This window comes from Lactuca sativa, chromosome 7 (assembly GCF_002870075.4).
Source record: "Lactuca sativa cultivar Salinas chromosome 7, Lsat_Salinas_v11, whole genome shotgun sequence".
Classification (NCBI taxonomy): domain Eukaryota; kingdom Viridiplantae; phylum Streptophyta; class Magnoliopsida; order Asterales; family Asteraceae; genus Lactuca; species Lactuca sativa.
Window position 1 is genome coordinate 107,051,714 of NC_056629.2, and position 12,462 is coordinate 107,064,175.

At 45.2% G+C, this 12,462-nt stretch overlaps 3 protein-coding genes across 3 annotated transcripts in view; 2 read left to right on the forward strand and 1 right to left on the reverse strand.

The window, feature by feature from the left end:
• The first annotated feature begins 5,286 nt into the window (after positions 1 to 5,286).
• On the forward strand, positions 5,287 to 5,571 carry LOC111895120 (uncharacterized). Its single transcript, XM_023891221.3, has one exon. It carries the CDS (start codon positions 5,353 to 5,355, stop codon positions 5,569 to 5,571), a length of 219 nt encoding a protein of 72 aa, XP_023746989.1. The 5' UTR covers positions 5,287 to 5,352.
• A 5,237-nt stretch (positions 5,572 to 10,808) lies between these two features.
• On the reverse strand, positions 10,809 to 11,443 carry LOC122195056 (NADH dehydrogenase [ubiquinone] iron-sulfur protein 2). Its single transcript, XM_042896524.2, has one exon. It carries the CDS (start codon positions 11,426 to 11,428, stop codon positions 10,964 to 10,966), a length of 465 nt encoding a protein of 154 aa, XP_042752458.2. The 5' UTR covers positions 11,429 to 11,443; the 3' UTR covers positions 10,809 to 10,963.
• A 340-nt stretch (positions 11,444 to 11,783) lies between these two features.
• LOC128127303 (uncharacterized) overlaps positions 11,784 to 12,462 on the forward strand; it is a 1,138-nt gene continuing 459 nt past the window's right edge. The window contains 2 exon segments of the mRNA XM_052765761.1: positions 11,784 to 12,003; positions 12,370 to 12,462. The exon segment at positions 12,370 to 12,462 is cut by the window's right edge and continues 107 nt beyond it. Of these exon segments, the coding sequence (XP_052621721.1) occupies positions 11,784 to 12,003; positions 12,370 to 12,462 (313 nt within the window).

Here is a 12,462-nt window from a genome sequence, read left to right on the forward strand (position 1 = left end):
CGAACTACTTACTGAAGGGCAAGCACCAACGAATTACTCACTTCATTCACAGCGCGGGGGAGAGACAGAGAGGGGTCAGCAATAACTCACAACCGGGGTAAAAAGGTCATACTTCCTTACTCACTCAAGTCATTGCTTTGACCGAACCATAGGCCAAAAAGAAAAGATTTTTTAAAGACTTGTTACAGGCCTGACCAAGAGCGCAAAATAGCTTTATTTAGAATTAGAGTTAGGGCACGCCATTTGCAATGCCTTTTCTTGCTTTCGACAGGACACCCTTCCGACAGGAGAAAAAAGATTACGCCAATGCCAATTGCCAATGATATAGAGTTTCTAGCGGTTACGACTATAAAGGGCAGGAGATGAATTAAAGAATCATACTGCAACTGCTGAAGAGAGATTAGAGCTAGTACTAGAGGAAGCGATAGCGGACAAAAGAGCTCAGAGAGAAGTGCAACTAAGCAGGAAGATCTGTGATCTATTTGAAAGAGCATATCGCAAAGACCGGTATATTGCACGTACTGATTGATTGATTGTATAGATTGAGTCTCAATTAGAGAGTTATGATATATCTATAGTACCCTTGCCGATGAGACTTTCCAGCTCAAGGCTAGAAGCTACCAACACTTTAATACAAACAAAAACAGAAATCGGAATTCGTAGGGCCCGAGGCCTTACAGAAAAAGATCGATGAACGATTAAGCGAGACTTTGCCATAGAGACCAATGAAATGAGACCAAGAAGCTTTATTACACAAAAGTTATTTAAAGACCTTTTGCTTCTTCTTCCCTGCTTACTATTGCTATCACCTCAACTGCTTTGACCTGCTCACTTAGCGTGAAGATCAATAATGGGCAGAAAGGAGTTCACACAAGACCACAGAGCGAGCGAGAGAGAGAGAGAGAGAGAGAGAGAGAGAGAGAGCCTTCGCTTACCTTTTTAACCGTGCCCTCCTATCACACCTATCTCCCTTTTCCTTCAGTCACATCCAGTCTCAGTTCTGCTTCCAACTACCGAGCTTGGACGTATAGCAAGATTGAATAAGAGATATGACATACGGGAATAGTATATGAAATCACAAAGGCTGGAAAGAGACTAGAGAGGAGCGTGGAAAGTACTTAATAAAGCACCTTAGCAATTACTAGTAATGCCCATATCGACCTCACTCTTGTTTTTTTGCTAGCTTTAGTCTAGAACTAGACTATCTCATTAAACGTCGAATATCCCTATGATGCTAGCCAGTGAAAAAGGAAGGAGTCTACTTCTTTGCTGGCTTGATTCCAGAACTAGTAGAGGAAGGAAGCGATGATCGGTCTATCCCATTAAGAGTAATCCCGCTAGCCAATGAAAGGACTACTCTTCTTGGACTGTGAGCGACGACACCAGATCAAAGCTAAGTGAGAGACGATAAATGCGATTAAACTGCTTTATAACTGCTCGATTTATAAGTCTTGCCTAGGTCCTAGACTTGAATGAAGCAGCCTGGCTGAAAGTCGTATTTGGTTTTGCTTTTCTTGTTCTCTTTTCTTAGTTAGGCCCAAGAAAGTACAAGATATAGCTTGACTAATATACTAAGATGATAGCTAGAGACTAGAGATGAGAGTGCAAGATCTAGATTTGTAACAAATATTCGACTTTGCTTATGCAAATTGTTATGTACCAAAACCAAAGAATATCGTCGATGGGATACAAAAAAAGAGGATCCTACTTCGCTCATGCACCGTCTTTTCACCCTCCTACCGCTGGTAAAGCTAGCAGTCTAATAAAATTTCTGCATGTTAAGACAGCACACTAGTACATTTTCATTGACCACTGAGACCAACCCCCAAGCCCGGTCTTTGAACTAATAAAGACGGCATAGTAGAAAACTTCAAACTGACTATCATCGCGCTTGAAGTCCACCCAAGAGAGTTCCCCGACTTCTCATGATGAGCGCAGCGCATCAAATGGTGTTTGCGCCAGAGGAGGGTGGTGAGAACCATTGAGCCATTGGCTTTCTAAGCTTTTCTGATTTGGGTTTCTCGCCCGCATCACCGAGAGGAGGGCTTTTTCATTATAGAAAAGAAAGGTCAATGAAAGGATTCAGTAATGACGCCATGCATCACCATTGAGTGCTGTGCTGAAGAGAAAAAAACCGAAAAAAGTTCCCCACATTGGGAGAGAAAAGAGAAGATTGCGGTCAATGATCAATTGTGCACGTCCTTTTTGGATGCTCGGCTTAGAGTGAAAGCATACGAACATAGACTTTGTGACTGACTTTGCCGTATAAGCATATCTTCACTGAAAGTCATTAGGGCTGCTTTTTCCCATGCCATGAATGAGAGTGAGTCCAGCCCATCTTCCTTCCCTGGATATGTTGTGTCCTCTACATTCGCTTCGTCCCCCGCCTCTACTACGCAAAGATTTTGATCCCCCGTTTAGTGAGTCGTGAAAGCACCTACCTTATGTTTAGACGTATTGGTTTCAGTGAAAAGCCAAATAGAGAGTTTTGCGTGTGTCTGCTTTAGTAAGAGTAAAGAAAAAGCTTGAAAAGCATACTTGCTTTAACAACGGAAGAGGTTCCTTCAGTGGTTCAGCTTTAGGTCTCGGTTCAGGTTCTTTTCATGATTGTGGTGTTTGATTGGGCACGGGCGTTCCTGTCCTTACTTAGAGGTCAAGTTGCCACCTGTCTATCGAAGGGGGATTTCCCAGCCTATCTCGGTATATGTTACCGAAAAAAGGAAGAAGAATCTAATGATTTCCCTAATTCTGTGAGAAAGAAAAACCAATTTGTTAGAGCTGGGGCAGAGAAGCAATCAACAAAATGGGTCCCTGTTGTTCACAAGTGAAGGCACTAAACGGATCAAGATCTCGTAAATTCATTGTCTTTCTTGATTCAAATCAGAAAGAACTTCTTTCGCTATTAAAGCCATGCCTGAGCTGTCAGCTTATTAGCACCCCTCTTCTGCGTTAGGAATTGTCCGAAAAGGTTCGATTGAATCCCATGCTTTCATGGTCCCTATCTCTGCCCCGGCACTGACCGACACGTAGGTCTATTCCGCGCTTTCCTAGGTGCGTATCTCCATCTACTAAAAGTAGGGGTGGTTGCCAAAGATAGATTGGGTCATTCGTAACCAGAGCAATAACCGATGCTACAGCATAAACTAAAGCTATACGTGGTGGCCCCTAAAGGCGTAACTGACAGGTTTTGTTTTATCTGCCCATCCGAGTCATTCCATACTCTAAAAAAGCAGAGGTGAGGTCTGGAGAATGGGACGGATCTACCTGGCCAAGGTGCCAATGTCAAGTGGTTATCCAAAGTGTTGGAATATGCTCTACCTACGATACCTAACTAGTCTTTCTTTTCGGTAAGTAAGAATACATTGACCGATTGATGGGTATACCTATTTTTTAGTTGGCCTCATGTATATCTAGGCCTATGTTTCATCCTAGTTCATTTTTTAAGCTTCTTATTACCCACAGGAGTCCCACTGCCGTTAGCAGCTTTTTTAGTACTCCTTGAGCTAATTTCTTATTGTTTTCGCTCATTAAGCTTAGGAATACGTTTATTTGCTAATATGATGGCCGGTCATAGTGTAGTAAAGATTTTAAGTGGGTTCGCTTGGACTATGCTACGTATGAATGATATTTTGTTTTTTATAGGGGATCTTGGTCCTTTATTTATAGTTCTTGCATTAACCGGACTGGAATTAGGTGTAGCTATATTACAAACTTATGTTTTTACGATCTTAATCTGTATTTACTTGAATGATGCTATAAATCTCCATTAAAGTGGTTATTTATTTATAATTGAACAAAAGCGAAGAGGCGAAGCCGCTTTACCGAATTGTAGAGGTGAAGGTATGAGAACTTCCCCCGAATCGACAAAAAGATTCCGAGCACGTCTCGTCAAAGTATATCTTGTCTTTACCACGAGCCATTTTCCGGCTAACAAGAATGAAAGTTTTGCACATATCCGCGGGTTCTGCAATTTTATTTATTCCTCATAGACGAAAGAAGTAAGGTGGTATACTATATTTCTCCGCTTATTTGAACTCCTTCTAATGACCTATGCATTCTGTTATCATTTCCAGTTGTTCGATCCATTGTGATTTGGTTCCTTGGTGTGGAGAGATCTCTGCCATAAAAAGAGAGAGCTTGTAGGCCTTATTCTGCAGATCAAAGAGCGACTTAATTCCCCATTCATACGAAATAGTATTTTAGTATAGAACAGAGGCATTGTGGGCTGACTACTATGACTACATGCACATATAGTGCAGTGGCTTGGAAGCAAGCTACCTTGACCATCGTCTAAAGTTCTAAATAATCTATTGATCAAAGGCTGTAAGGGCGGGCTGCTCTACATTCAGCCACATCACAGTGACCCCTGAAGCGATCTTATTCTAGTTGCAGGACGAAATCCGATAGCCAATTGTTGGCTCTGAATAACCAGCCCAACAAGAAGCTCAATTCTACTATAACATAACGGGGCGGGGTTGCGCGCGAGCCGAGTGACGTAGGTGCACAAGAGTACTTCACGCCACAACCATCTCTTTTTTATAGGTTCTACGGACCGATGTCTGCTGCTTCATCTGGGAGAAAATGATCATAGATATGCCGGTCATTAGAAGGAAGAACCACCATAAAAAGATTCCTCGTGTATCATCTGTAGGAAAATTATGAACGGGAGCTAGCAATCCGGATCGTATTGAAGAGGTTCCTGAGACACAACATGGAAGAGTCACAATATTCAGAAATGAGGTCCAAGAATGAAGAAGGGGTAGAATTACTGAATGAATACGAGCTATAGCTAATACCCGAGGCATAAAAGAATCCTTTTCCATGGGATCCCAAAACCACCAGCCACCCCGACCTAATTCATGATGAGCCCACCAACTTCCTGGCAAAATGCCTACGGTTAAAAACCACTGACATGTCAAGATCAAAATTCGAATTGGTTCCTGGTCCTGGTCAGAGACCAATGTGTTCGCGCCGGCGATCCAACAAAGAAGCAAAGTAGTGGTCTCTTTCTTTCCATTACGAACGACACACTTCGCCTGCTCCCTCCCCGTGTCCACTAGCGCTCCTGTCCAGAGCGAAGAGAAGGCGAAACGCCGCCAATGCAACATAAGCAGGCTTCTATTGCTACCTAACAATAGAGTAGGATAGCCTTTTGCGCCCATATGTTTTAATTTTAGGGTAAAGAGCTTTCTTGTTCTACGGGATCCGATGCATGCAGCAGAGCGAAAGAGCCTTCCATTCTTTCCAGCGTCATCCTTCCGCATTGGCGGCGAGTGGAGTGCCACAATCCCATTCATCATTTTTGATCTACATAAGCCAAAGCCCATAGCACTGGCGACGTCTCCGACATAAATGCAAGGAGGATGTATAGCTGATATAGGTTCTTATGGAACAGGATTTGATTCTGCAAGCGGTTCAGTACGAATGAAGAAATTTCGAACAAAAGGGTCGGAACTCGCCGATAGGAAAGGAGAGAAAAAAAAAGCAATGCCAAGAGCTCCGTCAATTCGCTGTTCATCGATAGACGAAGCTCTCTCTTTATCATCTCGCGCCAGATGCAACAAAGGATGAGTCCTTTTTCCTTCTCGCGAACCACGAAAGCGCCTAGCACCCAAAGGAGCAAAGCTTCTTTAGGAAAATAGCGCATAAAAAGGGCTGGCCCGTCAAAAGTCCGGCGCCTTCGCGAACGAAGTTCAGAATCAACAAGGGTTCGTAGAACGAAGGGAGTGTACAACTGGGTCGTAGCCCCAGTTTTTTGTTCGTAACTAGGGAGAGATAGAATGGAGTTCTTCATGAAGTTTGAGACAACGGAATAAAAAAGACTTTCTCTATGGCCTCCTCGTTTTGAGACATTATGGCTTTGGAGTCGACCCCGGTAACAAAGAAGGAATCCATAAAAACTTAGGATCCGACACCATGATAAAATACTACCCTCATGATTAGACCATGTCCCTGAGATTTGATAAAAGAAAGGTGAATTTGCGGTTAATTCGTTGTCATTGGATATGTTATTAGGAATATGACGGAACGGAAGACCAAGGAAAGAAAGAAGAATGCACCAAAATGCAGGTGCTGCACCAAACACTGGTGGTTCTTTCTTGTTGTAAGTGAATGCAACGAAAAGACCCGAAAATAATGAATAATGAAACAATTCATATATTGACGTGCTCATTTCAAAATTTATGCTTTGTTATTCCCATCATCCTGTGGTTTCAGGATGATCCACAAGAAAGGTGGCAGGATTCGAACCTACACTCTGACCATGCCTTACCACCTTCAACCCATTAGTCTCCGTTACAAGGTAGGGCGGGGGTGAGGAAAGGCAGAAATGAGTTCATGCCACAACGATCCCTATGGAAGGGAAATTTATCAATATTTTTGGCTCACAATAAAGCTAGGGTCCTGTTCGGGCAAGCTATTGATTCCATTACCGAACCAAACAAGATTATTCCCTTAGTCCTATCTATCCACCTCTCCAGACACAATATCTTGAGTACCTATGATGGCGACCACATCTGCCGACCATTCGCTTTCTCAGTAGAAAAAAGCGCTTCTCTTTGCCCCTTAAGTAGAAGGACAAGAAAGATATTCTTGGTTTTCTTGCTCCCGCTTCCTCATCTGCGCTCATCAAGCCAACTTTGCTCTTTGGGAGGTGAAAGAGCGGTTGAAGCGGACAGACCGCATCCATGATATATTTAGATATATACACGGTTACGGTTATCTCGGACTGCGTTCCGGAAAAAGTAGCCTACTCGAGAAAGAAGGGGCGGGCACTCTTGTCTTTCAACCCCACTATAATATTCATAGTTGTGGGGCACTGTGTACTTACAGCCTCTACGATAAGCAAGTGAATGGGGCCGGTGCATGGCGAACGGAACGGTTCATAAAGCCATTTTTAGCCTTCACTCCCTAAATAGGAATAGAGCTACTTTACAAATAGGGCTAATAACTTCGCACCTGACTGTGATAGCCCTCTCGATACCTTATTGGAGCTTTGTAACTAGTGGCCGGTTTCCCGTCGCTAGAGCCTTTTCCCAGTGCACGGAGCCCCAACGAGGAAGGCGTTAGTGGTTTATGGTCCATAATGCTAGTCCCTCTTTTTGTGCTACTCCTACTCCTAGGGTGGGAAGAAGATAAGAAAAGGCCAAGCGTTCTCTTGGTTTCGCAACCTGTTGCTTCTAAAGACTGCCCTCTCTCGGTTGGATGTTGGTCCAGCCTACTACGATGATCCCATATCCAGCAACCCAACCTATACAAAGGGCATCCATCAAAGCCCCTTTACTAGATTGGAGCTATGAAGCTTACCTTTTTTTTATTAAAAAGGGAAAGGGCTTTTTCAGCTGGTACGCAGTAGCGCACTTCCGTTTTCCCTTGACTAGTAGGGGTCCCGTGGTTCCTATGCCACCGCCTTTCCTGGTCCTTTTCTTTTAGTGCTTCGACCCGAAGCGATAGCTTCTAGCTAGTTCAATGGATAAGATGGATGCGCTCCAGCTCACTCAAGAATGGGACAGCTGTGGTCCGCCGGCAAGCTCGTTCTGATCTTGGATGCACTATATTGGAATCCTGAAGCACCACCACGAACGCTACCGCGCGTCCGCCTGTGGTGCGGTAAGGCACCACCCTGTTGTGCCAGCAGCCAACTCCAGCGTGTCAGCTTAGTTATCCTCATCAAGCCACTTACTTGATGTCTAGCTTCCCAACTGGTAGACGGTTCCTTGTCCCCCCAGATCAATGAAGAAGGGAGAAGTCACTTGATTCTTCTGAAGAACCGGAAGCGAAGTGCTATGCCGGGGCGGGGGGGGGGGGGGGGGGGGGACGGGAAAAGAAACGGCTCTGAAGAAAGAAATTTGGGTTCCCAATGCTTCTCCACGCTCAACGAGATGCGCCAACCTCGAGATGCTTTACTCCTAACCCCAAGAGGTTCCGAGATGGAGCTTAACCTGAGTCTTGGTTAAGAACGGCGACGACCTATGTTTCACACGGCGCACGATTCAATGGATAGTTTCATTCGATATCGTGATGGAGGACATAGCTTACGATCATCGGCTTTGATCATTCCACTAGGCATTTGATTAGGACATTGCACAATGATCCGAACACTTTGTTGCATCTCTTCGGTACGAATACAGTAACGATCATAGCGATCTCCTCTGGTACCTACTGGTACGTCAGGATCTGATTGGTCATGAACAAAGTAACGTGCTACTCTTTGCGAATCCCAGCATACCCCTGGTTGGGATGGGTAGGCCCACCACTTCACTTTCACTTAGGCCCGGGCCAAGTCAGTGGGGGGACCTTGTCGGGCTCCTTCCCCCGCAAAAAAAGAAACTGTACGTGAGAGTTTCCCTTCGTACGGCTCGAATCATTCTCAGGTGCCCTGAGAGGCATTGTAACAGCCCGGATTCCCAGGTATTATTCATTCCTATATTTTGGTATTTTGTGAGGATACTCGGCGAGTTGGAGCTCAAACTCGCCGAGTAGGATCGCGGTTTTGGACGCGGGTTCGCGCCTGGACTCGGCGAGTCCATGCTGTTTAATGAAACCCTAATTCCCCGGGTTTGGAGCCTATTTAAGGGCACTTATAGCCTCCCATTGCGGCTAACAGTCCCTTGAGAGAACCCTAAGAGAGCTAATTCATTTTGGGAGAGAAGAAGTCACTTTTGGGCCTTTGTATTCCTTGTTTAGCAAGAAGAAGGTGGCAAGAGCAAGGAGGAGGTGAGATTCTAGCAGATCCAGAGTCCAGAGGCTTCATTTTGAGGTAATGGTTCGAATCTCCTTCAGTTATAGGGTTGATCTTTAGAGTTAGGGTTTTGTAACCCCTTTGGAGAGTGATTATGTGAAGCAAATGGTCCCTCTTTGAGTTTGTGCCTTGGATCTGGACTCAAAGAGGTCCAGAGACCTTAATCCTTGGGGCTTTTTGGGTTATTATGGAGTTGTTAGATGTAGGTGGTCATTTTTGGGACCAAATCATCTTTTGATGCCTTGTGGGTGTTATACAAGCATCAAGTTCCAAACTTTACGTGACATTCATGCTTGGGGAGGCTAGATCTATGGTTTGGGAAAGCAGATCTGACCTCAGAAGGTTAATAGAGTTTGTGTATGGCATGAACTCGCCGAGTTGTTCTTGAGACTCAGCGAGTAGGGTCGGGGTTTCACGTAAAGTGTTTAACGAGTGGACTCGCCGGGTTGGGGGGATGACCCAGTGAGTCAGGGAGAGTCATTAGGGGGCTGAGTCAAGCCTGAACTCGCCGAGTTATTCTTGAGACTCCGCGAGTTGAGTCGTGGTGGCCCCGCGATTCATGCCAGGTGGAACTCGTCGAGTTAGGGAAGTACTCGACGTATCAAGAGAGAATCCTAGGGAGTCAGTGAACACGTATAGACTTGTTGAGTCGCTATAGTGCACTCGCTGAGTCCGGTCAAAGTTGACCGTTGACCGTTGACCAGAGATGACTAGTGTTGACTTGATAGGGGTAGTCAACCTTAGTTGTGAAAGTGTTAATTAGAGATATATTGTGTTATAGGAGGATTATAGCTCGGGGGATCGAGCGCGAGTGATTTCCGGGATTTGCGAGTTATTGAGATACGCGAGGTGAGTCTTCTCACTATACTTTACCTTGAGTAGGTAATCAGAGTTATGTGACAGAATATTTGTATGCTATATGTATGTTATGTGTTGTACTGCATTATTTCTATGTGATTTATGTTGTGAATGTTTATAGAGTTGGAACCGGAAGGTTCCCAGAGTTAGAACCAGAGGGTTCACAGAGTTGGGTCCACGGACCCACAAAGTTATAGCCTCGAGTGGCTAATATGTGTTATGTCAGGTATTTTGGGGAACTCACTAAACTTTGTGCTTACAGTATTGGTGTTATTTGTTTCAGGTACTAGTGATGACCATGGGAAGGCGCCGACTTGATGAGTACACACACACGGGATTTTATGTTATCAGATCTTGGGAATATTATATAGCATTGATTGAGTTTCAAACATTGATGTTTTTATGAATGTTAAATGAAATTGTGTTTTTATATTATGCGAAAAATTATTTTGAAATTCACGGTGTTACAGGCATCCTTTACTTGTTTGTTCGGTTGGTTCACGCGCGCGCAAACGAGCACCGGCCGCAACAGCAGGAAACTATGACTAATAGAGTCAGACACTTAGCTACATCCGCACACAAAAGGAATGTGGTTCTAGTTGAGGCTTTCTTTTCCTTATTAGTAAAGGGGGCTAGGGAAGTTCGCGGAGTCCGTGCCTTCCGTACCACCGAAAGGTCGTTCTTGGGCGGATCCCGCTCGTAAACATAAGGGATAGGGGTCCTGGGGCCTGGCCTACCATATAAAAAGGGTCGTAGAAAAAGAACCCGACCACCTTTTTCATTTGGCGTTCTGGGGCAGGGGCCCAACCGATTCGACCTACTTTTGCTTTTAGATAACAAGAAGGCGAGCTTCTCTGCTTTGATCAAATCAAAAGCCCAGTCAGCCACCAACTCGGTGCAGGTCACGTGACCTACAACTCGGCCTTCGCTTTTTGAGGCTTCCTCTACCCACATCTCTATGTGCCCGTAGCACTTCCATATGGAGAAAGATAGGCTTACCATGTTCCATCAATAGCTCCTAACCTATGCCGATTTTGGCGGACCGTGCTCAACCCCGGTGAACTCATGCGGTTCTGACGTGCCCAGAGGCCAGAGGCGAATCCGTTCAGAGTCCGTAGGACCAACACCATTCGAAGGTGGGCGGCTCACCCCACCTAGAACAGTTATGTGTGACTGGGCTTACACACATTCGCTTACTTACACTGTCCCCCCTCAGCTCACCCTATCTCCCAACCTTTTTCTCTTCTAACGTAAGCTCCAAGGCTTCACACCAAGTCTTCACTAACATAATATGCATGCTTAAGTAGGGTCAGGCAGAACCATTGTTGCCTGATGGGAACTTCCCCCATATTGCTATCAATTTCTTCATGTCGCACGACCTCTTAACATTACACCACTGAATCCCCAATCCTTTGCTTGCTGTGCAGTGACAGTACCAATATCCACTAATCGTTGTTTCCAGATACGGTTGCCGGTTGACATCTCTTCTAATTCGTTGATACGAGAAGCAAATTGTTGTGTGGAGGAATCAATATCTCGACATAAGCCAAGAGGCAGATCTTGTGCCACTCCACCTGGTTGTATGAAACTGGCATGCATCCTGGCGCCCGAGACTCTTTCATAGAATTCCAACAATTTTTCCCGCTCCTCAAAAGCCCACAGGAACGGAGTTGATGCTCCTACATCCATAGCATGAGTAGTTAAAGCAAGTGAATGATTTAAAATTCGAGTTATTTCACGGAATAACACTCGTATATATTGAGCTTGTAATGGTACCTCGCAATTCAAAAGCCTCTCTACGGATGAAGAATGAGCGTGTTCTTGGGCCATCGTAGAAACATAGATAGGGTCGACGATGGAACGAAGAACAAAACTTTACGACAGCTTTTTCGTACACGTTCACTTGCATCACATACACAAGTGCTCTCTGAACCCTGCAATAAGGTCACCCATAACACGGCTCTCCCATTTGAGTTATCTTACCCCCCAGCCATGCTATTCAATAATCTTAGAAAAATGGCAGCGTAAGGTAACAACTAGTATTGAAAGTTGGTCACCTTTGGAAGCGTTCGCTGGTAACCAAAGCGTCTCGTTACCACAACCACTTTGGTACTTTGTTTATAGCTTTTTTAGGTTATGCAATAGAAGGGGGCTTGCGCTTGAATTGAAGTAGCGCCTTTGGAATATGAGTAGGTCTCCTACGTGGCGCGTTCGTGGAGGCAACCCGAAGGAAGAGAAAAAAGAAGGTTGGGTGCTTGTGGGGCAAGGCCACCCGACCTCAAATAGGAGGGGGCTTAGCTTTGGATCCTCCCTGCTTACAGAAATGAATGGATTAGAAGGGGGCTGGATTCTTTTATTCCGGGCCGGGCGGGAGGTGAAGGCCATAAGAGAAGATTGCCCTCCCGGTTAGGAAGAGGGGAAAAAGGCGTTGTCATCTATCTCGACCAGTTTCCCGAGGCGTTGGAAATCCAAACCGGCTCAGAGAATCACTGGTGCTATTTAGCCCTTCGTTTCGACAACAAAGAAGGCATCTTTAACGATTTCCCATTCCTTCCCTGCCGAGCCGCCTCTCTTTACCATTCGGTGCCTCTGCCTTCCTTTTCTATAACATAGCCAAGCGCCCTCCTTTACAATCACTAAGAAAAAAGAAATACCAATCAAAGCGCTATCGTATCAGTACGTCTCTGTGATTTTTCCGACCCCAGGGGACTTTACTTGACCCATTCCCCAGTCTCCCGCACTACTCAAGTAAATGTGCGACTCCGTATGAGGACCTCCTTCCCTTCTGCCCACTCTCCATACATATAGTTCTCAAAGCAGAGGAGGAAGGGTGGGCAGCAGGTACCACGAGCCCTCTATCCCAC